General features: G+C 40.6%; 1 protein-coding gene across 1 annotated transcript in view; it reads left to right on the forward strand.

Annotated features, from left to right (window-relative positions):
• Positions 1–1,853: 1,853 nt before the first annotated feature.
• Positions 1,854–27,579, forward strand: part of LOC120017797 (glutamate receptor ionotropic, delta-1-like) — a 161,940-nt gene continuing 136,214 nt past the window's right edge. The window contains exons 1-2 of the mRNA XM_038960769.1: positions 1,854–1,869; positions 2,507–2,791. Of these exons, the coding sequence (XP_038816697.1) occupies positions 1,854–1,869; positions 2,507–2,791 (301 nt within the window). The remainder of the gene's footprint in view (positions 1,870–2,506; positions 2,792–27,579) is intronic.

The following is a 27,579-nucleotide window of genomic DNA, read 5'->3' on the forward strand; positions in this document are numbered from 1 at the left end:
TTTCTGTGCTGTAATTTCAACCAGAGTTCCTCTACTAAACTGTCCAACTGAACTTGTGATTGCCAAGCCAGTGGGGAGTACAAAGGAACTTTGAGCTGCTGAGGGTTCAGGTCATGGGTGATTCATTCGAATGTGAAGGTGCCTCTGGGAAAATAGGTCCCTCAATCCCCTAAATGCCTCCAAGTAGCTTGTTTGGTAGTCAAGCCCATCTCTCCCTCTCTCATCAATGTCTCTGTTTCCCCCATTTCCTTCTCTCACCCCCCTGCTGTTTTTGGTCCTGTCATTTCAAGAATTTCCATTTATATCTCCCCGATTGTCTCTTTCTCTCCTCACTCTCTCTCTCTCTCTCTCTCTCTCTCTCTCTCTCTCTCTCTTCCTTCTCTATTTTCAACCCCTCATCACGCTCTTTAGTTGCCCCAGTGCTCCTGATTTACAATGTCTTAATGTAGTCCTGTGCTGGGAGTCGGCAGATAAATGTCCCATTTGTCACATTAATAGTCCCTCCACGCCAGCGTCCTAGTATGACTCCATCCACAGTCGCCCCTTACCTCATCCTATGCCCCCCCCCCATCCTTGTGTGCTGCTTGGCGGATCAGAGCAACATTGCTATAGCTGATCTTCCTGATTTCTGATGCATTTTTTGTCCAGCTATAGTTTCTTTTTCCCTTTTGTCATGTGTAACCACACTCCGTGCTCTATAGTCATTCGTCATTGTTTAACCTTCTGTATTGTTCTAGGTGGCTGGTCTTTGTGCATTGTAATGCTTTTGTTTTGGATTTCACGTCATTATGAGCATGCGAGTCTCTCTAAGCATTTCAAAGAGATTACACTTAATTGGGTGATTTTTACAAACAGTGGGCACACATTTAATTACTGTTGCATTCCATTAGCGCTTTGTTTGTGCCCAGATAAAGGATAAAAAGAGGCCTGTTGACTATATGACAAATGTTGACTTGAATTCCAAATGTGGTGATCATGTTTTTCGTGTTCAAATAAGATTAGTAGTAGAGGATTATATTTGGTATGTATAGATTGTAACTCTACACAGATATGTCTCTACCATCAGCCACAAATAAAGCTCCTCATTTCTCTAGTCTGGAATTTGCTGCAGAAGTTTTAGATTGCACAGAATATTTTCTGGTGATACTAGACTCTGAAATTCAGTGTAAAATCTGCCTGCAAGGGAGAGGACCTGTTTAGTTGACCGGACAGCTATTTATACATTTTATGGGGCAGAGAGCAGTACCTTTACTCATGAAATGATCAGGTGCAGTGACTATACTCATTGATGCAAGACAAGTATTCATTAACCCAAGGCCTGGTTGACTGAAGTTTTCCTGCCTTATTAAGACTGAATCAGAGTCCCCTGTTAATTAGACGTATACTGTAGGTGTCTCCTATGAGTTTATGTGTGTAGGTGAGAGTGTGAGATTGTGTGAAGTTTAGAAGATCTACAGCTCCTACACTAACCAAACTTCTTCAACTTATGACTGTACATTTTATTTTATATTTTAACAAAGACATCCACTTGTGTACTTGGCAGCCAGCAGCTTTCAAGCACTGGTAAATGTACATTAATATGTTTTAATGCCTCCACGCTCAACACTTCATAACCAGAAGCTCACTGACAGATGTGCAACATTCATAAAATATTTACTACTACTTATAATGGGCAGCTTATCAGGGTAAATTTGAAGCCATAGATGTTAAGACTCTGTATAAATATTTTACTGTACTTTCAGTAATTCGTCCCAACAGACATCTTGAACTTTTTTAAAATGATCTTACTGAGATTTTCTCCAAAGCACACACACATAAACAAACAGCAAGAGGAAGTGGTGGCTGGACCAACTATGTCAGAAACTACAAGTATTACAAAAATGGATTTGTATGTTAATCTGGGTGACACAGATTTCAGAGATGACATGTTTCTGTGGTGGTGGTGGGGGTGGGGATGAGTGAGGGGGTGCAAAAGGGAAAGAGGGATTTATTACTTAACTTGCTATAGTACTTGTGCATTTTTTTGGTGATATTAAAGGGATGTTTTGTTTACTTTTCTACAGGCCCTACCCGCCCTTTCACCCATCCTCTTCCTGTTGTCCCAATGCCCATGGCTGTATGTGCCCTCAGTTCCTTCCCTGCCCATACCCTGGCCTGCTCTACTTTTCTCTGCCCATGTCCTGCCTTGCCCTACTGGGTTCTACCCTACCAATGTCCTGCACTGCTGTGCCCTGTCCTGACCTGACCTGCCCTTTAACTGTGGCACCTCCACCTCACATAATTCCTGAAGCCATAAGTCCCTTCTAAATTCCCTTCTCCAGCAGTTTGATCTTCAGGGGGCATTTTCTTATCTATCTTTATTATCTCCATCTTTATCTGTGTTATTTCTACAAACAGAACGCACTACTTTTATTTGACTCGTACTGATTCCACGTGCTCTATGCTGTCTAATTGAATTGTCTGAAGTTTGTTTCATCATGTCCCTCTCATCCTTGTCCCTCTTTAGCCTGTGAGCTGATGAACCAAGGCATACTGGCACTGGTAACATCTACAGGCTGTGCATCCGCCAACGCCCTCCAGTCCTTGACCGACGCCATGCACATACCCCACCTGTTTATTCAGAGAAACGGCCAGGGCACGCCTCGCACCGCCTGCCACCTCAACCCAAGTCCTGACGGGGAGAGCTACACCCTGGCCGCCCGCCCGCCTGTACGCCTCAACGACGTCATGCTCACCCTGGTCACTGAGCTGCGCTGGCAGAAGTTCATCATCTTCTATGATGCTGACTATGGTGAGTGGGGGAAAGGGGTGGGGTATAGGGTGAGTGGGGGAGAGAGGTGGGGTATAGGGTGAGTGGGGGTTGGTGGGTGTGCTGAAAACACACTTGAGTATTGTGTGACCATTACAGTTTTTATTTTTTGTATGTGTGACCTTCTAAAGACCAGTTCTCCAATGGGGAAGGCCAGTACAATATTAAGGATGAGGATGAGGATGATGATGATGATGATGATGATGATGATGATGATGATGATGATGATGATGATGATGATGATGATGATGATGATGATGATGACCATAACCGCAGTAGCCAACTAGCAGTAATCAATAGGATTTTTTTTCTTCCCTTAATACGATATTGTTGTTTTGGACAATGCACAAAGCTGACCAATATTTGAAGGGAGAGTAAATTAAATATTTACTGCTACTTATAATGGACAGTTTATCAGGGTAAATTTGAAGCCATAGATGTTAAGACTCTGAAATTCATCCCAACAGACATCTTTAACTTTTAAAAAAAGATCTTACTGAGATTTTCTCCAAAGCACACATACATAAACAAACAGCAGGAGGAAGTGGTGGCTGGACGAACTATTTCAGAAACTACAAGTATTACACACGTTGATTTGTATGTGGAGGGCCAGTACGATATTAATGATGAAGATGATGATGATGATGATAACCGTGGTAGCCAACTAGCAGTAATCATTAGGAGACATTTTTTTCTCCCTTTAACTTTTGGACAATGCACAAAGCTGATAATTGTTTAAAGGGATAGTGCGACATTATTTACACTGAACAAAAATATAAACACAACATGCAACAATTTCAAAGATTTTACTGAGTTACAGTTCATATAAGGAAATCAGTCAATTTAAATTAATTCAATTAATCTATGGATTTCACATGACTGGGAATACAGATATGCATCTTATGGTAGGGGCGTGGATCAGAAAACAAGTCAGTATCTGGTGTGACCACCATTTGCCTCATCCAGCGCGACATATCTCCTTCACATAATCAGCTAGCGGGATATACGCTGCACCGGCAAGATAGAACAGCACACTCCGGTAAGACGAGGGGGGGCGGTCTGTGCATATTTGTAGACAACGACTGGTGCACGATATCTAAGGAAGTCTCTAGATTTTGCTCGCCTGAAGTAGAGTATATTGTGATAAATTGCAGGCCACACTACTTGCCTAGAGAGTTTTCAGCTATACTTTTCGTGGCTGTTTATTTAAAACCACAGACAGATGCTGGCACTAAGACCGCACTCAGTCAGCTGTATAAGGAAATAAGCAAACAGGAAACCACTCACCCAGAGGCGGTGCTCCTAGTGGCCGGAGACTTTAATGCAGGGAAACTTAAATCAGTTCTACCAAATTAATCAACATGTTAAATGTGCAACCAGAGGGAAAAAAATTCTTTATCACATGTACACCACAAAGAGGGACCATAGTCCCTATGCCCAAGAACACCAAGGCAACCTGCCTAAATGACTACAGACCCGTAGCATTCACGTCCGTAGCCATGAAGTGCTTTGAAAGGTTGGTAATGGTTCACATCAACACCATTATCCCAGAAACCCTAGACCCACTCCAATTTGCATACCGCCCAAACAGATCCACAGACAATGCTGAGGATCTCTAATCTCTATTGCACTCCACACTGCCCTTTCCCACCTGGACAACAGGAACACTTATGTGAGAATGTTATTCATTGACTACAGCTCAGCGTTCAACACCATAGTACCCTCAAAGGTCATCACTAAGCTAAGGATCCTGGGACTAAACACCTCCCTATGCAACTGGATCCTGGACTTCTTGACGGGCCGCCCCAGGTGGTGAGGGTAGGTAGGAACACATCTGCCACGCTGATCCTCAACACCGGAGCTCCCCAGGGGTGCATGCTCAGTCCCCTCCTGTATTCCCTGTTCACCCATGACCAGGCACGACTCCAACATCATCCTTAAGTTTGCAGACAACACAACAGTGGTAGGCCTGATCACCGACAATGACGAGACAGCCTATAGGGAGAAGGGTCAGAGACCTGGCCGGGTGGTGCCAGAATAACAACCTATCCCTCAACGTAACCAAGACTAAAGAGATGATTGTGGACTACAGGAAAAGGAGGACCGAGCACGCCCCCATTCTCATCGACGGGGCTGTAGTGGAGCAGGTTGAGAGATTCAAGTTCCTTAGTGTCCACATCAACAACAAACTAGAATGGTCCGAACACACCAAGACAGTCGTGAAGAGGGCACGACAAAGTCTATTCCCCCTCAGGAAACTAAAAAGATTTGGCATGGGTCCTGAGATCCTCAAAAGTTTCTACAGCTGCAACATCGAGAGCATCCTGACTGGTTGCATCACTGCCTGGTATGGCAATTGCTCGGCCTCCGACCGCAAGGCGCTACAGAGGGTAGTGCGTACTGCCCAGTACTGCCTGCCATCCAGGACCTCCAGGACCTCTACACCAGGCGGTGTCAGAGGAAGGCCCAAAAATTGTCAAAGACCCCAGCCACCCCAGTCATGGACTGTTCTCTCTACTACCGCATGGCAAGCGGTACCGGAGTGCCAAGTCTAGGACAAAAAGGCTTCTCCACAGTTTTTACCCCCAAGCCATAAGACTCCTGAACAGGTAATCAAATGGCTAACCGGACCCCTCTTTTTACCCTGCTGCTACTCTCTTTATCATATATCTTTATCATATATGCATAGTCACTTTAACTATACATTCATGTACATACTACCTCAATTGGGCCGACCAACCAGTGCTCCCGCACATTGCCTAACCGGGCTATCTGCATTGTGTCCTGCCACCCACCACCCACCAACCCCTCTTTTACGCTACTGCTGCTCTCTGTTGATCATATATGCATAGTCACTTTAACCTGTCTAGGACTTTAACCCCGTTCCGCTAGCGGAACCCCTCGCCAACAGCCAAGAAAATTGCAAGGCGCCAAATACAAATCAACAGAAATCTCATAAATCAAATTTCTCAAACATACAAGTATTATGCACCATTTTAAAGATAAAATTCTCGTTAATCCAGCCACAGTGTCTGATTTCAAAAATGCTTTACAGCGAAAGCTCCACAAACGATTATGTTAAGTCACCACCGTCACAGATAAACCCAGCCATTTTTCCCGCCAAAGAGAGGAGTCACAAAAAGCACAAATAGAGATAAAATGAATCACTAACCTTTGATGATCTTCATCAGATGACACTCATAGGACTTCATGTTACACAATACATGTATGTTTTGTTCGGTAAAGTTCATATTTATATCCAAAAATCTTATTTTACATTGGCGTGTTAGATTCAGTAGTTCCAAAACATGCAGTGATATTGCAGAGACACATGAATTCAAAGAAATACTCATAATAAATGTTGATGAAAATACAGCTATTATACATGAAACTTTAGATACACTTCTTAATGCAACCGCTGTGTCAGATTTCAAAAAAACTTTACGGAAAAAGCATAATCTGAGAACAGCGCTCAGAGCCCAAACCAGCCAGAGAAATATCCGCCATGTTGGGTAGTCAACATTATTCATATATAAATATTCACTTACCTTTGATGATCTTCATCAGAATGCACTCCCATGAATCGCAGTTCCACAATAAATGCTTGTTTTGTTCGATAATGTCCATCATTTATGTCCATTTATGTCCAATAGCTTCTTTTGTTAGGGCGTTTGGTAAACAATCCAAAAGCGCGATCTAGTCCATTCGGACGAAACGTTCAAAAAGTTATATTACAGGTCGAAGAAACTTGTCAAACTAAGTATAGAATCAATCTTTAGGATGTTTTTATCATAAAAGCTCAATACTGTTCCAACTGGAGAATTGCATTGTCTGTAGAAATGCACTGGAACGAGAGCAACCTCTCAAGTGAAAGCGCATGACTGAGAACGAGGCTGTAGGCAGACCCCTTAGTAAAACAGCTCCCATCCGGCCCCCCTTCACATCAGCAGCCTGAAACCACGTTCTAAAGACGGTTGACATCTAGTGGAAGCCTTAGGAAGTGAAAAATAACCCATATCCAACTGTGTATTCGATAGGGGTGAGTTCAAAAACTACAAACCTCAGATTTCCCACTTCCTTTTTGATTTTTTTCTCAGATTTTTGCCTGCCATATGAGTTCTGTTATACTCACAGACATCATTCAGACAGTTTTAGAAACATCAGTGTTTTCTATCCAATACCAATAATACTATGCATATATTAGCATCTGGGACTGAGTAGGAGGCAGTTCACTCTGGGCATGCTATTCATCCAAAAGTGAAAATGCTGCCCCCTATCCCAAACAAGTTAACCATATCTACATGTACATATTACCTCAATCAGCCCGACTAACCGGTGTCTGTATGTAGCCTCGCTACTTTTCTGGCCTCGCTACTGTATATAGCCTGTCTTTTTACTGTTGTTTTATTTCTTTACTTACCTATTGTTCACCTAATACATTTTTTTTGCACTATTGGTTAGAGCCTGTAAGTAAGCATTTCACTGTAAGGTCTACAGCTGTTGTATTCAGCGCTCGTGACAAATTAACTTTGATTTGATTTGATTTAATCAGACTGTTGATTGTGGCCTGTGGGGTGTTGTCTCACTCCTCTTCAATGGCTGTGCCAAGTTGCTGGATATTGGCAGGAACTGGAACAAGCTGTCGTACACATCCATCCAGAGCATCCCAAACATGCTCAATGGGTGATATGTCTGGTGAGTATGCAGCCATGAGAGAACTGGCACATTTTCAGCTACCAGGAATTGTGTACAGATCCTTGCGACATGGAGCCGTGCATTATTATGCTGAAATGAGGTGATGGCAGCAGATGAATGGCACGACAATGGGCCTCAGGATCTCTTCACGATATCACTGTGCATTCAAATTGCCATCGATAAAATGCAATTGTCTTTGTTGTCCGTAGATTATGCCTGCCCATACCATAACCCTACCGCCACCATGGGGCACCCAGCAAACCGCTTGTCATACGACACCATACACGCTGTATGCCTTACACATCTGCCCGGTACAGTTGAAAACGTGAAGAGCACACTTCTCAAGCATGCCAGTGGCCATCGAAGGGGAGTATTTGCCCACTGAAGTTGGTTACGACGCCAAATTGCAGTATGGTCAAGACCCTGGTGAGGACGACGAGCACGCAGCTGAGCTTCCCTGAGATGGTTTCTGACAGTTTGTGCAGAAATGTTTCGGTTGTGCAAACCCACAGTTTTATCAGCTGCCCGGGTGGTTGGTCTCAGATGATCCTGCAGGTGAAGAAGCTGAATGTGGAGGTCCTGGGCTGGCATGCTTACACTTGGTCTGCGGTTGTGAGGCCGGTTCGACGTACTGCTAAATTCTCCAAAACAATGTTGGAGGCGGCTTATGGCAACAGCTCTTGTGGACATTCCTGCAGTCATCATCCCAATTTTACGCTCTCTCACATCTGTGGCATTGTGTTGTGTGATAAAACTGCACATTTTAGAGTGACCTTTTATTGTCCCCAGCACAAGGTGCACCTGTGCAATGATCATGCTGTTTAATCAGCTTCTTGACATGCCACATCTGTCAGTTGGATGGATTATCTTGGCAAAAGATAAATGCTCACTAACAGGGATGTAAACAAATTTGGGCACTGGGATCTTTTATTTCAACTCATGAAACATGAGACCAACACTTTACATGTGTTGTAAAAGGCTCCCGAGTGGCGCAGCAGTCTAAGGCACTGCATGTCAGTGCTAGAGGCATCACTACAGACCCTGGTTTGATCCCAGGCTGTGTCACAACCCACCATGATTGGGAGTCCCATAGGGTGATGCACAATTGTCTGGGTTAAGGGAGGGTTTGGCTGGGGTAGGCCATCATCGTAAAATAAGAATTTGTTCTTAACTGACTTGCCTAGTAAAAATAAAAACATGTTGTGTTTATATTTTTGTTCAGTGTCCTTAGCCAGAGTCAGATTAATTCATGAATACCATTTTTATGTCTCTGTGTGGATTTTGAAGGAAGTTGAAGGTAGTTACTGGAGCCATTGATTCCAATTGCACTCATTAGTATGTTCTGTTTACAATGAAAGGCACATCTGAACTGCCAGGATGAAAATATTTTCGAGCTCAGTATTTCTGCTCCAATGCCTTTAATTACAGTTTCATTATTAAGTTGTTTTAGGTGCTACTGAAGCATAGTTTAAATATTACTCCCTGTCAACATCTGTAAATCATTCCAATGAAATCACTTCTTAAACGATCATCACTACAGGCTCTCATGGTGTTATCAGCATAATATCATTAGTAAATCTCCTCATATCACAGTATAGGTAAATAATATATCAGGGACCTCCATAACGAGTTATGAAGATCAGTGTTTAGTGATTCATAACATTTAGAAACATTTTCAAAGCCAAATACTGACTCGTAGAGGGGATCAAAGTTTCCAGCATCACATTCATGTTGATTGCCCAAAAGTTGTGGTAAATCCTTGGCCATGTTAATATTAAAGGTGTAATCTGTCATTTTATGTATGTTTTTATGCACTGCACGCTGATTGGGTTAGATGGAATGTACGTTTTTCATGTGTGCATTTGTTAGTTGAAACCTATCCTAGGCAGCCGATAGTGGGCTAAACATGGTGTGCAACATCCTAAGTTGTCAGAAAAAACATAGTGGTGGGAAATTGTGTTTTATAAAAACAGTACACATACTGTATCTTTCCAGTTTTTTTCAACTTCCCGCCATTAAAGCTAGTTAACGAGGGAAATTATGCCTTTTTAGCCTGAATGGAGGATTCTTTATGTACAAGCCGGTCCACGGGGAGTACGAGTGTATTACTAGCTGGGCACATCAATCCTAGATGATAGGGCAGATCTAGCGCCCACTATCGGCTGCCTAGGCTAGTTGAAACCTTGATTGCTTGTGCATTTCATCCTATGGCCACAGGGAAAAAAGTAATAACAGATTGCGCTCTTGACACTGTACTTGGACAAGCTAGTCTTCATTAGCTGCATGATGACATTATGACATCAGAGTGCATTTCTGTTTTCTCATATCCTTATTTCTATTTCATAAATCTCACCTATAACTCCCTTTAGGCTAGACCTTTTTTGACCCACTTTTAGAACACGGCAAGCTTTAGAATGAGCAATGAATTGCTGAGGGCACTAACTGTTGTACAGAAGTTGTACACACATACATAGCTGTTTGACACTAGACTGCTACCTGTGGTAGGGATACCATATCATGGACTCTTGCTTCACACACTTTCAGTAGACACCTTTCATACAGATGATTAGGTATTCGTTTTCCTGTTATAACTCAACTCAAGAGGTAGTCATGGGATTTTGGCTGAATAAGATGCAAATAATCAGGGATAAGAGTACACAAGAAGTATGACTAGCCACCATGTTAATTCTGAGTTTAACCAGGTCCCATAATGTTAAATAATGAATAAAGAGACCGGTTTTGATGAGGCAGCCTACTTAGCTAATTATGCTCATTAAGATCAGCAACCCTGACATCCACATTCCTTGAGTTACACTCTTTAACTCAATGTAATAAATGTAGTATCTAATTAGAACAGGTATTTCAGAGCAGTCAAAATACTGTCAGTGCCTACCCATTCTTTACAAAAAACTTCATGCGCAGACAAATATGTCACATGAGGCTGTATCCAGTAGTTTCAAAGTTTTAGTCAGGGAACAGAGGTGTTGAATTTAAAGTATTAATTGAGCTGGTGAGGAATGATTAGTGAATCCAAGTTAGCTCACTGAAGTAAATGGGTGATTGATTTAGCCAATTTAAGTGGAATGAAGACTGAAATACCCTTGGGCTTTGTCGATTGCAGTGCAGTACACTTTGTTATTTGCTGGGAGATTTGGTCTAAAGCAGGTATTCCCAAACTGGGGAGGATACAATGCAATGCCGTAGGGGGTACGCCAAATAAAAAGGTGATTCAAATAAAAAATGTATACATTTATATTTTGACAGCTATACATTTGGGTGAGGTTTTGCCGGGGGTACACGCAATGCCGCCGGGGGTACGCCAAACACAAAAGGTGATTCAAATAAAAAATTTATACATTTATATTTTCCAACGGGGCTATACATTTGGGTAAGTTTTCACTGCCAAAAATAAAATGAAACCATCTAGTGTTCAGCAAAATAACAACACAATGTCAAATAGCCTAGTCAAATAATTAACATCCAATCACGTTAACAGTTACTCTCTCGCAGGAATTCCACTAACGGTCTGTATGTAGCCAAACGTAGCTGCTGCTCATGTTGGTATCTGTACTGATAGTGCAAAAGCCATGACAGGGAGACATAGTGGAGTGATAACGTGCGTGCAAGCAGTTGCTCCCGACGCCACTTGGGTACATTGCAGCATCCACCGAGAGGCTCTTGCTGCCAAGGGAATGCCTGACAGCTTGAAATACGTTTTGGACATTACAGTGAAAATGGTTAACTTTGTAAATTAAAGCAAGGCCCCTGAACTCTCATGTATTTTCTGCACTATGCAATGATATGGGCAGCGACCATGTAACGCTTTAACAGCATACAGATGTGCACTGGTTATCAAGGGGCAAAGTATTGACACGTTTTTTTAAATTGAGAGACAAGCTTAAGGTTTTCTTTACTGACCGCTTGCATGATGACGAGTTTCACACGACTGGCCTATAAGGGTGACGTTTTTTCACGCCTGAATGATCTGAATCTAGAATTACAGGGACTCTCCTCAACTATATTCAATGTGCAGGACAAAATTGAGGCTATGATTAAGAAGTTGGAGCTCTTCTCTGTCTGCATTAACAAGGACAACACATGTCTTTCCATCATTGTATGATTTTTTGTGTGCAAATGAACTCAAGTTTATGGACAATGTCAAATGTGATACAGCGAAGCACCTGTGTGAGTTGGGTGTGCAATTACGCAGGTACTTTCCCGAAGCTGATGACACAAACAACTGGATTCGTTGTCCCTTTCATGCCCTGCCTCCAGTCCACTTACTGATATCTGAACAAGAGAGCCTCATAGAAATTGCAACAAGCGATTCTATAAAAATTTAATTTAATCAGAAGCCACTGTCAGATTTCTGGATTGGGCTGCGCTCAGAGTATCCTGCCTTGGAAAATCACGCTATCAAGACACTGATGCACTTTGCAACCATGTACCTATGTGAGAGTGGATTCTCGGCCCTCACAAGCATGAAAACTAAATACAGGCACAGACTGTGTGTGGAAATGATTTAAGACTGAGATTCTCTCCAATACAACCCAACATTGCAGAGTTATGTGCATCCTTTCAAGCACACTCTTCTCATTAACCTGTGGTGAGGTATTCACCATTTTCAATGAACAAATAAGATTTTATATGTAAGATGGTTAAATAAAGAGAAAAATTATTGATTATTATAATATTATTATTTGTGCCCTGGATAAGAGCTCTTTGCCACTTCCCACGAGCCGGGTTGTGACAAAAACTCACACTCATTCTTATGAGAGAGAGGTATGTGGCAGGGTCTACAGTCAATCACGGACAACAAAAGGAAAACCAGCCCTGTCGCGGACCACGATGTCTTGCTCCCAGACAAACGAAACAACTTCTTTGCTCGCTTTGAGGACAATACAGTGCCACTGACACAGCCCACTACCAAAACCTGCGTGCTCTCCTTCACTGCAGCCAACGTGAGTAAAACATTTAAATGTGTTAACCCTCGCAAGGCTGCCGGCCCAGACGGCATCCCCAGCCCTGTCCTCAGAGCATGCGCAGACCAGCTGGCTGGTGTGTTTACGGACATATTCAATCAATCCTTATCCCAGTCTGCTATTCCCACATGCTTCAAGAGGGCCACCATTGTTCCTGTTCCCAAGAAAGCAAAGGTAACTGAGCTCAATGACTATCGCCCCGTAGCACTCACTTCCGTCATCATGAAGTGCTTTGAGAGACTAGTCAAGGACCATATCACCTCCACCCTACCTGACACCCTAGACCCACTCCAATTTGCTTACCGCCCCAATAGGTTCATAGAAGATGCAATCGCAATCACACTGCACACTGCCCTAACCCATCTGGACAAGAGGAATACCTATGTAAGAGTGCTGTTCATCGACTACAGCTCAGCATTTAACACCATAGTACCCTCCAAGCTCATCATTAAGTTCGAGACCCTAGGTCTCGACCCCGCCCTGTGCATGGCTGTTGACGAGGTGAGACGCTATCGTCCCAATACCCTAGAGAGGTTTTAAACAATGCCACTTTACATAATGTTCACATATCCTACATTACTCATCTCATAGGTATATACTGTACTCTATACCATCTACTGCATCTTGCCTATGCCGTTCGGCCATCGCTCATTCATATATTTCTATGTACATATTCTTATTCATTCCTTTACACTTGTGTGTATAAGGTAGTTGTTGTGAAATTGTTAGGTTAGATTAGTTGTTACATATTACTGCATGGTCGGAACAAGAAGCACAAGCATTTCGCTACACTCGCATTAACCTCTCTAGGGTATGTGGGACGGTAGCGTCTCACCTCGTCAACAGCCAGTGAAACTGCAGGGCGCCAAATTCAAAACAACAGAAATCCCATAATTAAAATTCCTCAAACATACTTGTGTTTTACACCATTTAAAAGATACACTTGTTGTAAATCCAGCCACAGTGTCCGATTTCAAATAGGCTTTACGCCGAAAGCAAACCAAACGATTATGTTAGGTGAGTGCCTATTCACAGAAAAACACAGCCATTTTTCCAGCCAAAGAGAGGAGTCACAAAAAGCAGAAATATAGATAAAATGAATCACTGACCTTTGATGATCTTCATCAGATGACACTTATAGGACTTCATGTTACACAATACATGTATGTTTTGTTCGGTAAAGTTCATATTTATATCAAAAAATCTCAGTTTACATTGGCGCGTTATGTTCAGTAGTTCCAAAACATCCGGTGATTTTGCAGAGAGCCACATCAATTTACAGAAATAGTCATCATAAATGTTGATGAAAATACAAGTGTTACACATTGAATTTTAGATCCCCTTCTCCTTAATGCAACCACTGTGTCAGATCTTTTTTTTAAATTACGGAAAAAGCAAACCATGCAATAATCTGAATACGGCGCTAAGACGACAAATCACTTACCTTTGATGATCTTCATCAGATTACACTCACAGGAATCCCAGTTCCACAATAACTGTTTGTTTTGTTCGATAATGTCCATAATTTATGTCCAAATTCCTCCTTGTTGTTCGCGCGTTCAGTACACAATCTAAACTCACGACGCGCGTGCAAGTCCAGCGGAAAGTACGGACGAAAAGTCCAAAAAGTTCCGTTACAGTCCGTAGAAACATGTCAAAAGATGTATAGAATCAATCTTTAGGATGTTTTTAACATAAATCTTCAATAATGTTCCAACCGGAGAATTCCTTTGTCTTCAGAAAAGCAAATGGAACAGAGCTCGCTCTCACGTGAACGAGCGTCACGAGCTCAAAGCATTCTGCCAGACCTCTGACTCATTCCCCTCTCATTCGGGCCCTACTTCACAGTAGAAGCCTCAAACAAGGTTCTATAGACTGTTGACATCTAGTGGAAGCCTTAGGAAGTGCAACCTGACCCCATTTCCACTGTATCTTGGATAAGCAAAGAGTTGAAAACCTACAAAACTCAGATTTCCCACTTCCTGGTTGGATTTTTTCTCAGGTTTTTGCCTGCCATATGAGTTCTGTTATAATCACAGACATCATTCAAACAGTTTTAGAAACTTCGGAGTGTTTCCTATCCAAATCTACTGATAATATGCATATCCCAGTTTACTCTGGGCACGCTTTTCATCCGGACATGAAAATACTGCCCCCTACCCCAAAGAAGTTAACATCTGCTAACCATGTGTATGTGACAAATAACATTTGATTTGATGTTTAATAAATTGTGTATATTGTGTGTGTGGCAGGCTTACAATGATGGCAAAAAACAACATTTGAGAGTGCGCTGACCCTGTTGCTAGACGGGGTACGCAGCTGGAGGTTAAATGTTTGAAGGAGTACGGGACTATAAACAGTTTGGGAATCTCTTGTTTAAAGGATATCATAGGGAATTGTGGTTTGCAGTTCTACTAGTTCCGCAAGTGTGACAGCCACTTTACAACTGTGTCCTGATTGTGTTGACCTGCTTGCTTTACTTGTCACCTACCCTGCATGAGCATCAGTGGCGGTCAGTTCTGTTCAAGATTAGGGAGGACGATACATTTTTTATGAGCATGTCCTTATTTCTATTACAGCCTATTGGATGACGGTCATTCATATTGCATTCACCCAGCTCAATGTAACATTGATAAGTTTAGGCTACTTTCATAGCAGCCACATACAGCATTATCACTTTGCTCATTGTATAATTCCTTCTCGCATCTGCGTGCTCTCCTCCGCTCACCTTTTCCCTTCAATTGTGGACATCAGTGCACAACACAACAGCTGTCTGTGAAGAGGCGCAAAAACTTCCTACCTTAACAGCTAACTGCTACACCTTGTCAGCATATTAACATTTTAGTCAACAAACTAGAACGCGTTACTAAAACCACAGTCCAATACATGGGAACAATCACGCAGTACAGTCTACATCAAGCAGTTTAGCAGTTACACCGGCAGGCCCCGGTGGCAATAAATTAATAAAACCAAAAGCTTACCTTGACTTGGAAGAGTTGCAGTGTTGGATAGCCTTAGCCAGCTAACTAACATAAATAGCATTCATCTCTGTTTGAGTCAGGTTGTTGAGTAGGCTAAATTAGATGCATTAGCTAAGTAAGTGAAGGTAAATTAAGAAGAAAACATATACAACGAAATCTCTCTCTCTTTCTCACTGCTGCTTCTCCTTAATTTTTGAAGAAATGTATACTTAAAAAACTGTTCAACTATTGTTTTTCTCTCTTTGAGTCAACTACTCACCACACTTTATGCACTGCAGTGCTAGCTAGCTGTAGCTTATGTGTTCAATACTACATTCATTCTCTGATCCTTTGATTGGATAGAGAATATGTTAGTTCATATTGCAAGAGCTCTGATAGGTTGGAGGACGACCTCAGGAAGTTGTCTTAATTATTGTGTAAGTCTATGGAAGGGGATGAAAACCATGAGCCTCCTAGGTTTTATATTGAAGTCAATGTACCCAGTGGAGGATGGAAAATTGCTGTCCCCCGGCAAAACCATGGTGCTACCCTTGAAGGTGCTGTTGAGGCTTCTGTAGACCTTCATTGCAAAACAGTGTATTTTAATCAGTTATTTGGTGACTATACTTTATTTACTATAGTTTTAACTAAAAAGGATATTTGTATTTTTCTGAAATTCACAAAGTTGGATGGTCCTCTGCTTTCTCCTCTGAGGAGCCTCCACTGATGAGCACTGATGGTTGAAAGACCTAGGCTTCCAACACATTTATTTCACCTATCAAGTTACTTCAGATTGCTGCTCACGAAGGAAAGAAGACAAGTGATTTAAGAACATATAATGTTCTCTGAGTGTGATTGTGTCAAAACACCTCTCCACTTCTTCTGCCTCTTGTCTATCTATAGTCTGAGGAGTAAGCAGCCGTCCATTGATGCTCTAGAAGGTCTTTCACAAAAGCAGCAAAGCAGCACATTAATACCTGGAGAGTATTACTGAGGACAATGAAATATGTGGAGGGGGTTGAGGGAACTATAGCTGTAGCAGGGTGCTTCTATACGGTATCTAGATATAAATATAAGACAGATACCCTATGTTAACGCTACAATAGGTTATGTGACAGCACTGCTATGTTAACCCTGACAATTAAATTCAATGTTTTGACTGCAACCGGTGGATGAGTAGAACGGTATAAATTATAGCATCAGGTGCAATGTAGCACACGACAGAGACATTAATTTCTATGTAAAGACCTACATTATATTTAATAGAAAGCTAATGAATGCCTTCGAGGCCAGCTGATATCTCAGGCTTTGTCAGGTCAAATATATATTACATCCATCTGTCCACGGCAGATCGAGTAGACAGGGGATCTATAATCAACACACTCCTATAATGGATTTGTTAAAAACCAATAGTACTTGCCACTTGCCATGACTGACTAAGCTTCCAAAAGCACCTGAAACCCTACCTCTTCAAAGAGTATCTTAAACAATCCCCCACCTCACCTCGACCCCCCCCCCAATTTTTTTTTTATTAAATAAAACATTTCCTGAACCAACACTTGCACTTCACCCCCCCCCTAATCTTAGCGCTTAATCCAAACCTTAACACTTAATCAAATTGATGCCTAAACCTAATTACATACAGCAGATTTGGAAAGTATTCAGACTCCTTGACTTTTTCCACATTTTGTTACGTTACAGCCTTACACTTTTTTTTTTATACAGAAATTTTACAACTCGATTGGAGTCCCCCTGTGGTAAATTGAAATTATTTGGAACGGCACACACCTGTCTATATACGGTCCAAAAGTTGACAGTGCAAGTCAGAGCAAAAACCAAGACATAAGGTCGAAGGAATTGTCCATAAAGCTCTGAGACATGATTGTGTCGAGGTACAGATCTGGCAAAGGGTACACAAACATTTCTGCAGCATTGAAGGTCCACAAGAACACAGTGGCCTCCATCATTCTTAAATGGAAGAAGTTTGGAAATACCAAGACTCTTCCTAGAACTGGCCGCCTGGCCAAACTGAGCAATCGGGGGAGAAGGGCCTTGGTCAGGGAGGTGACCAAGAACCCAATGTTCACTCTGACAGAGCTCCAGAGTTCCACTGTGAATTTGGGAGAACCTTCCAGAAGGACAACCATCTTTGCAGCACTCCACCAATCAGGCCTTTATGGTAGTGGCCAGACAAAAGCCACTCCTCATTAAAAGGTACATGACAGGTACATGAGAGTTTGCCAAAATGCACTTAAAGGAATCTTAGACCATGATAAACAAGATTCTCTGGTCTGATGAAACCAAGATTGAACTCTTTGGCCCGTCCAACCTGACAGAGCTTGAGAGGATCTGCAGAGAAGAATAGGAGAAACTCCCCAAATACAGGTGTGCCAAGCTTGTATAATCATACCCAAGAAGACTCGAGGATGTAATCACTGCCAAAGGTACTTCACCAAAGTATTGAGTAAAAGTCGGAATATTTATGTAAATGTAATATTTCTGTGTTTTTTAAAAATAAATATGCGAACATTTCGAAAAACCTGTTTTTGCTTCGTCATTATGGGGTATTGTGTGTAGATTGATGAGGGGGGAAAACAATTTAATCAATTTTAGAATAAGGCTGTAATATAACAACATTTTGAAAAAGTCAAGGGGTCTGAAACCTTTCCGAATGCACTATACAGTGGGGCAAAAAAGTATTTAGTCAGCCACCAATTGTGCATGTTCTCCCACTTAAAAAGATGAGAGAGGCCTGTAATTTTCATCATAGGTACACTTCAACTATGACAGACAAAATGAGAATTTTTTTCTCCAGAAAATCACATTCTAGGATTTTTTATGAATTTATTTGCAAATTATGGTGGAAAATAAGTATTTGGTCAATAACAAAAGTTTATCTCAATACTTTGTTATATACCCTTTGTTGGCAATGACAGAGGTCAAACGTTTTCTGTAAGTCTTCACAAGTTTTTCACACACTGTTGCTGGTATTTTGGCCCATTCCTCCATGCAGATCTCCTCTAGAGCAGTGATGTTTTGGAGCTGTTGCTGGGCAACATGGACTTTCAACTCCCTCCAAAGATTTTCTATGGGGTTGAGATCTGGAGACTGGCTAGGCCACTCCAGGACCTTGAAATGCTTCTTACGAACCCACTCCTTCGTTGCCCGGGCGGTGTGTTTGGGATCATTGTCATGCTAAAAGACCCAGCCACGTTTCATCTTCAATGCCCTTGCTGATGGAAGGAGGTTTTCACTCAAAATCTCACGATACATGGCCCCATTCATTCTTTCCTTTACACGGATCAGTCGTCCTGGTCCCTTTGCAGAAAAACAGCCCCAAAGCATGATGTTTCCACCCCCATGCTTCACAGTAGGTATGGTGTTCTTTGGATGCAACTCAGCATTCTTTGTCCTCCAAACACGACGATTTGAGTTTTTACCAAAAAGTTATATTTTGGTTTCATCTGACCATATGACATTCTCCCAATCTTCTTCTGGATCATCCAAATGCTCTCTAGCAAACTTCAGACGGGCCTGGACATGTACTGGCTTAAGCAGGGGGACACGTCTGGCACTGCAGGATTTGAGTCCCTGGCGGCGTAGTGTGTTACTGATGGTAGGCTTTGTTACTTTGGTCCAAGCTCTCTGCAGGTCATTCACTAGGTCCCCCCGTGTGGTTCTGGGATTTTTGCTCACCGTTCTTGTGATCATTTTGACCCCACGGGGCGAGATCTTGCGTGGATCCCCAGATCGAGGGAGATTATCAGTGGTCTTGTATGTCTTCTATTTCCTAATAATTGCTCCCACAGTTGATTTCTTCAAACCAAGCTGCTTACCTATTGCAGATTCAGTCTTCCCAGCCTGGTGCAGGTCTACAATTTTGTTTCTGGTGTCCTTTGACAGCTCTTTGGTCTTGGCCACAGTGGAGTTTGGAGTGTCACTGTTTGAGGTTGTGGATAGGTGTCTTTTATACTGATAACAAGTTCAAACAGGTGCCATTAATACAGGTAACGAGTGGAGGACAGAGGAGCCACTTAAAGAAGAAGTTACAGGTCTGTGAGAGCCAGAAATCTTGCTTGTTTGTAGGTGACCAAATACTTATTTTCCACCATAATTTGCAAATAAATTCATTACAAATCCTACAATGTGATTTTCTGGAATTTTTTTTCTCATTTTGTCTGTCATAGTTGAATTGTACCTGTGATGAAAATTACAGGCCTCTCTCATCTTTTTTCTTATGGCTGCAGCCCGGTGTCGGTACACTTATGACAACAGCCAGCTCAAAGTGCAGGGCGCGAAATTCAAAAGATATTTTTTTTTAAATATTTAACTTTCACACATTAACAAGTCCAATACAGCATATGAAAGGTACACATCTTGTGAATCCAGCCAACATGTCCGATTTTTAAAATGTTTTACAGGGAAGACACAATATGTAAATCTATTAGCTAACCACGTTAGCAAAAGACACCACTTTTTTTACTCCACCAGTTTTTTACTCCATCAGTAGCTATCACAAATTCGACCAAATAAAGATATAAATAGCCACTAACCAAGAAACAACTTCATCAGATGACAGTCTGATAACATATTTATTGTATAGCATATGTTTTGTTAGAAAAATTTGCATATTTCAGGTATAAATCATAGTTTACATTGCAGCTACAATCAGAAATTGCACCGAAAGCAGCCATAATATTTACAGACACCAACGTCAAATACCTAATTACTCATCATAAAACATTTCTGAAAAATACATAGTGTACAGCAATTGAAAGACAGGCATCTTGTGATTCCAGACAATATTTCCGATTTATCAAGTGTTTTACAGCGAAAACACAATATAGAGTTATATTAGCTTACCACAATAGCCAAAAACACAAGCAATTTCCCAGTAGCAAAAGTTAGCGATCGTAACAAACAAGCAAAAGATATATAATTTTTGACTAACCTTGATTTTCTTCATCAGATGACAGTCCTATAACATCAGGTTATACATACACTTATGTTTTGTTCGAAAATGTGCATATTTAGAGCTGAAATCAGTGGTTACACATTGTGCTAACTTAGCTACTTTTTCCACAACGTCTAAACAGCAACGATATTTTTCTGACACGTTTTCTGACACACATATTCTGACCAAATAGCTATTCATAAACATAACTAAAAAATACATGTTGTATAGGAAATGATAGATCCATTAGTTCTTAATGAAATCGCAGTGTTAGAATTCTAAAAAATAACTTCATTACGACATCCAGCTTCGGTATAGCTGAGTACCCCAAAGTTGGGCGCCCACGACTAATTCACATGCACGACAGATATATGAATTAGCATCATAAAATGTTTCTTACTTTTGGTGATCTTCCATCAGAATGTTGGACAAGGTGTCCTTTGTCAAGAACAGTCGTTGTTTGGATTTAGAACCTTCATTTTCCCTCTCGATTTAGCACGCGCACTTGCCAAGTGGCACAAAGCTCTCCAAGTCAACAAACGGAAAAGAACGGAACACGGCAAAACTCCCGAAAAATTTTCAATAATCTGATGAAACTATATTGAAAAAACATACTTTACGATGATATGGTCACATGTATCAAATAAAATCCAAGCCGGAGATGTTAGTCGTCCATAACGACAGCTAAACAGAAGGCAAATCCATGTCCCCTTTCGCGCGCTCCAGAAAACAGAAAATGGACGGTCACGTCATACAAAGAGCTTTTATTCCACCTCAGACCAAGATAAACACGAAATTTCTTCTCTCACCGCCTCTTGACATCCAGGGGAAGGTGTATGAAGTGCACGTAGACTCTTACGTATCATGCCCATGTATAGGCAGGAAGTAGAAGAGAGCCTCGGTTTCAGACATTCCACTTCCTGGTCAGGAAGTGTGCTGCAGAATGACTTCTGTTTCACTCAGAGAAATAATTCAAACGGTTTTAGAAACTAGAGAGTGTTTACTATCCTATAGTAATAATAATATGCATATTGTACGAGCAAGAATTGAGTACGAGGCCGTTTGAAATGGGCACCTTTTATCTGGCTACTCAATACTGCCCCTTGCAGCCCAAACAGGTTAAGTGGGAGAACTTGCACAATTGGTGACTGACTAAATACTTTTTTGCCCCACTGTATGTACTTAATTATATGAATGTTAATGCTTTTAATGACTTTGCCATCACTAGCCGGCTTCCACCCAGTTACGCAACCCTGTACTTTAGTGGCTGCTGCCTTATATACATAGACTTAGAATCACTTGTCACTTTAATAATGGAACACTAGTCACTTTAATAATGTTTAAATAATGTTTACATACTGCTTTACTCATCTCATATGTATTTACTGTATTCTATTCTCCTGTATTTTAGTCAATGCCACTCTGACATTGCTCAATCTAATATTTATATATTTCTTAATTCCATTCTTTTACTTTTAAATTTGTGTATTGTTGTGAATTGTTTTTAGATACTACTGCACTGTTGGAGCTATTAACACAGGCATTTCGCTACACCCGCAATAACATCTGCTAAATATGTGTATGTGACCAACACCATTTGATTTGATTTGATGCAATGGTGGAACTAACAGTAATGTAAGTTGTGTTTGTGCAGAACTGATAACGATTTGTCTGTATATATTTCCTCAAAGCACACTTGTCTTCTGTATTTCCAATGAGGTATCACTGATGTTCTGTCAAAACAATTGCTGCCACTTCAAGACCCTGGTGCTTGCCTACAGAGCAGCAAGGGGAAATGCACTCCCTAACTTACGCGTCTTTTGTCAAACTAACCTTTTTGTGGAAGGTACTATGCAGTGCACAGACCCTCTCGCGCAATCAACTTCATTGAGATATGTCTAGTTTCTTTGTAGGCCTATTCGGCGGGATTAATGCGAAGCCAGCTGAATAGCCTGTTGGCTGTTTCTGTTTGAGTCTTTTATTAAAGAATGTGAAACAATGGTGTGTCTCTGTTTGCTGCTTTTCATTAAATCATGCATAGCTGTTCTTTATATGACCTAAACTAAATGTGTTAATATGGGCAGAATATTATCTATAGCAGGGCTCTCCAACCCTAATCCTGGAGAGCTACTCTCCTGTAGGTTTTCACTCCAACCCCAGTTGTAACTAACCTGATTGAGCTTATCAACTAGCTAATTATTAGAAACAGGTGTGCTAGATTAGGGTTGGCGCGAAAACATACAGGACTGTAGCTCTCCAGGAGCAAGGTTGGAGAGCCCTGATCTATAGGCTATAGCATACCGAATTTTGATCAGTTATGAGAATATAACATGCAGACGTTTCAGTTAAAACAGACTCTTTGTCACATGACTATAGAAATTGAAACATTGTAACTTTAGAGACACAAAGTAACAATAGCCTATGATGAAAGGGTAAGGCTATACTGGGCTCTCACCGTCATCATCATTATTCACATAATTCCAATTCAATCAAGTCACAATTATCAGCTTTGGTATGAGCATGCTTTCCGAGTAAGGAGGGACACATGGGTAGGCCTACCAAAGGAAAACGTCTGAAAACAAAAATGATTATGAAATTTGGACCACAGAAATCAAATGTTTATTTAAAATGTCTGTCTTTTCCTTTACATTTTAACAGTCTAATAACTAAATGTTATATAGGACAACATCATAAAATCCATTTGGCCTATGTTTCATTTAGTGTCATTATGATATGGAAAATGTGGGCTATTTCAAAAGAACAGAATACTATATTTTGAGTTGACTGTATAGGCTATTATACTAAAGATCTATCCGAGGTTCAACTTTAAGGGAAGGGCATCTTTTAAAACTATTTTGATACTTACCTCATGTCTTGATAATATGAATTATAATGTAATCCATTTTGTTTTGAAATCAGTATTTGTCCATCTCCCATTGTTCCCATTTTCAATCAAAAAACATGCATGAGAGATTCAACATTGGAATGTTGATTTTTGTTTTAGGCTTAATTATTCTTGCCCCATCAAACAAGCTTATTTATTCATAAATAAATTGATTATAGTGAATGGTTGGTGTTAATGGATGGTGTAAAAAATAGATACAACTAAAATACATTCTTTGAAATAAAAATACATAGCCTTCAGCTTTTATACAACCATATAAACAGATGTATATACAATATTCTGCCCATATGAACACATTTATTTTTATTTCTGTAGGCTATATATACAATGTTCTGACCTTATGAATGAAAATAAATACAATATTTATAGCCATACATGATTGAATAAAAAGCAGTAAATATACACATTGTTTCACATTCTTTAATAACAGACTCATGAATAACAGACTCCTGAACCCAATCAGGCAATAGTAAACATAGACAATACTGTTTCACATTCTTTAATAACAGACTCAATGTGCTGTAGCCTAATGCTTCTGAAAGCGAAATAATAGTGGAGTAAGGAGTTAGCTTTTGCTGCGTTGTTCGAGGTAAAATGTTACGTGTTGCGGTGGTGCTTCGCCCTCCCTACCTTCAGGCTATGCTCAAACCCTACACCCCAACACTCTTTTCGGACACCTCTGGTTCTTGACCATATGGGGGTCAGCACCCGCTCATCCCAGTCAAATCTCTTCTCCCTCCTGGCACCCCAATGGTAGAACGAGCTTCCCCCTGACATTAGGACAACAGAGTCCCTGCCTATCTTCTGAAAACCCACCTCTTCTTGAAGTATCATGATTAATCCCACAGCACCCCTCCTCTCAATAATGAGCTTTGTGATTTACATAAATTCACTGAAAACCCACAGTAAAACTTGGTTAAATTAACAGTATTGCCCTTTCATGTAGACTACTTTTGGCCAGTTAATAGCCTAACCTCCGATCATGCAACATTATGGACTACGTTCAAATCCTGTTGCTGCAGGATTATTTTGTCTTGACATTATAGGTCAAAGAGCCTACATCTGTAGTTACTTCATTGAGGAAAAAAGTATTTATTCCATTCCAGCCATTACAATGAGCCTGTCCTCCTATAGCTCCTCACTCCAGCCTCCTCTGATGTGTAGGCTAATCCATTATTAAGATTTAAGAACTAAGCTGTGGTATATATGACATGTTCCTTTTCCAACATTGTGTAAATCATAGTGCCAAGACTTGACCTAACCTGAACAGGACAAAGTCGTGTCAAGCAGTCAGAAAAAGCATGAACACTATTCCAAACACACGTTTGATATCCAACTTTGGTCCATAGCCCATAGCTCCATTGCATTTGGTATAGCTCTCATGTTCTTATTCTGTTGGAATGTAGGCATTAATGGAGCATCGATAGCTAGTGAAGTGGGGATTTAGGCTATCTCAGCTTTGAATCTGTTATGGTAGCAGTGAATCTCTGCAGAAGTGCTGAAATGGACTAGAATGGGAGTTTGTCCTTAGATGGCTACAGTCAGTGGATGTTGTGTTTAGACTAGAGTTGCTACAGTAATGTTGTCACACTGACTGTTTGGCTGTTTGCTTTTATCTCTGTTAAAGCAGCTGGTTTTGTGTCCTCTGGGGTAAACTCAGACAGTGTTAAATGATGTGTGTTACTAACCAGGTTTCCAACCTTTTTATGCAAGTAAAGTACATGTCGGATAAACAATGTCATGACAGGCCTGATGGAAAAAGCTAATTTGTCTGTAATCTTTCCAAATGTTGACAAAACAAAATAAGCTAGACAAGGTGGGATCTTTTTGTGTCTGTAAAATTAATTATGTGAGAAATGTTGGTGGAAACATATGCACAAATATTGATATAATAACCATTATATCGAAGTAAACTTGTAGTCACGAGAAGACATGTTGTGTGGTCCTCCCACTCTGACTCATCGGTTTATTAGGCTACAGATTAAATAAATGATGATGAACTTTACAGGGTGGTGAAAGTGCAAGGTGATGCTCCTTTCCAATAAATATCGAGGGTTTTATTCTGGTGACATGATCATCGATGCTTGGCTGCCGCTGGACAAATACAAATAATAAATACTTTTGTCCCTAATAATCTCATCATGTAGGCTATACCCTCATACTTGTTGTTTATTATCTATGCATAGTAACTTTACTCCTACATACATGTACATATTACCTCAATTACCTCAACTAACCTGTACCCCCGCACATTGACTCAGTACCGGTACCCCCTGTATATCGTTGTTGTTATTTTTTATCGTTGTTGTTATAGCCTCGTTATTGTTATTTTATTGTGTTACTTTTTTAAAAACTTTAGTTTATTTAGTAAATATTTGATTAACTCTTATTTTCTTAAAACTGCATTGTTGGTTAAGGGCTTGTAAGTAAGCATTTCACAGTAAGGCCTACTACACCAGTTGTATTCGGCACATTTGACAAATAAATATTTATTTTATAAGATTTATAGGCCTACAAGCACTGTTTCTGTGAGCTGTTGGCTACGTGCCAATACCAGAGTGGGCACACTCACTATATAAGGCAAACATTTTTCATGTTAAAACCATCATTAGAGATGAAAATGCGAAGGAAACCCAATTAGCTTGTATTTGTTATTTGGTACATGGGAATTCAAAAAGTGTTTTTATGTGCACTACGTCATCATGCACAGCTTTCTATCCTCAACAAGTTAATTTAATGGGAACATCTCTGATGTGAATATGTGCATATTTTTTTAATACAGATTTTAGAATATTCACATGAAAATGTGTCGCCAATTGGATGGAAACCTAGGTAGTGATGCCCATGTATTCACATCTGAGTGAATGTATCAATGGCATCCCTTTTAAATGCCTCCTCTCTGTTTCCCTTATCTTTTCCCATTTGTAACTCATAACTTTTTAGTTTAAGTGTAGGGTTTTGTAATTATTGCTTAGTTAGCGATAGTTTCCACATTGTTTGCCTACAAGTGCTAGAGGAATAGTGTCCCACCCAGATTATTACAATTTGAAAATTATATTTTCTTGCATGTTCATGCAAAGTAGATTGTAATCCCATGTATGCCTGTGCTATATAAACATCTCCAACAGTTGTCATTTGGAGAATGATGCAGCTTTTTATTTGGGATGTGACCTGCATCTCTCCAGATTGGTAGCATTGCAGGGACGTGCAGTAGTTGAAATAAGGACACAGTGAAGTACACACGTTTTACATAAATACCCTCTGTCTGGCCAATACTGTCCTATCCCTGCAACTTTCATCCCTGTTCTTGGACCATGAATCATCAACAGAGTACACTGATGTTTCTGCTATTTTTTACTTTGAAAAGCCCACAAATAGAGTCAATTTTGAGCAGTAAAGAGAACTTAACTATTCAACTGAAAAACGAACTTCTTTCAGTTTGCATTTACGGATCACGCCTTCTGCAGTCACCAAAGCAGACAGAGAACAGCAAAACGAAGTGAATCATTCATTCTACCCTCTCCTCTACTCTGCTTGTCGTCTTGCAGTGAAGTGACATTGACAAATATAAAGTAGTGTGTTTACATTAGGCTTTTGACCACAACCAAGAGACAGTTTAGAAGACGTGTTGTACTGGATCTGTGCTGAGACTCTTTCGAGAGGCAAGAATGTCATTGTTGGGTTGAATGCACGATAATAGAAACCATTGTGGTGTTTTCAGTGGAAGTCAAATCAGGTCACTTTTGTTATCAACTGTTTCTCTCAGTCCCTCATGACTGAAACCTTTGCTGGTTTCTATCCCTGTCTTGATCAGCAACAAACCTGTGATGCCAGGTGAAAACAAATATCTTATCAATCAATGACATCAACTGACCAAGAAGAAGAGAAAACTAGCAAAAACTGCAGGCATCTTTTAAAACTAACATCTACTTTGAAAAAAATTACGTTACAACATCTAAATATTGAGAAAGGCTATTGGGATGTGCATATACACTGAGTGTACAAAACATTAGAAACCTGTGCTCTTTCCATGACATAGACTGACCAGGTGAATCCAGGTGAAATCTATGACCCCTTATTGATGTCACCTGTTAAATCCACTTCAATCAGTGTAGATGAAGGGGAGCAGACAGATTAAAGAAGGATTTTTAAGCCTTGAGACAATTGAGATATGAAGTGTGCATGTGTGCCATTCAGAGGGTAAATGGGCAAGACAAAATATTTAAGTGTCTATGAACGGGATATAGTAGTAGGGGCCAGGCACACCGGTTTGA

The sequence above is a fragment of the Salvelinus namaycush genome, chromosome 22 (assembly GCF_016432855.1).
Source record: "Salvelinus namaycush isolate Seneca chromosome 22, SaNama_1.0, whole genome shotgun sequence".
Taxonomy (NCBI): domain Eukaryota; kingdom Metazoa; phylum Chordata; class Actinopteri; order Salmoniformes; family Salmonidae; genus Salvelinus; species Salvelinus namaycush.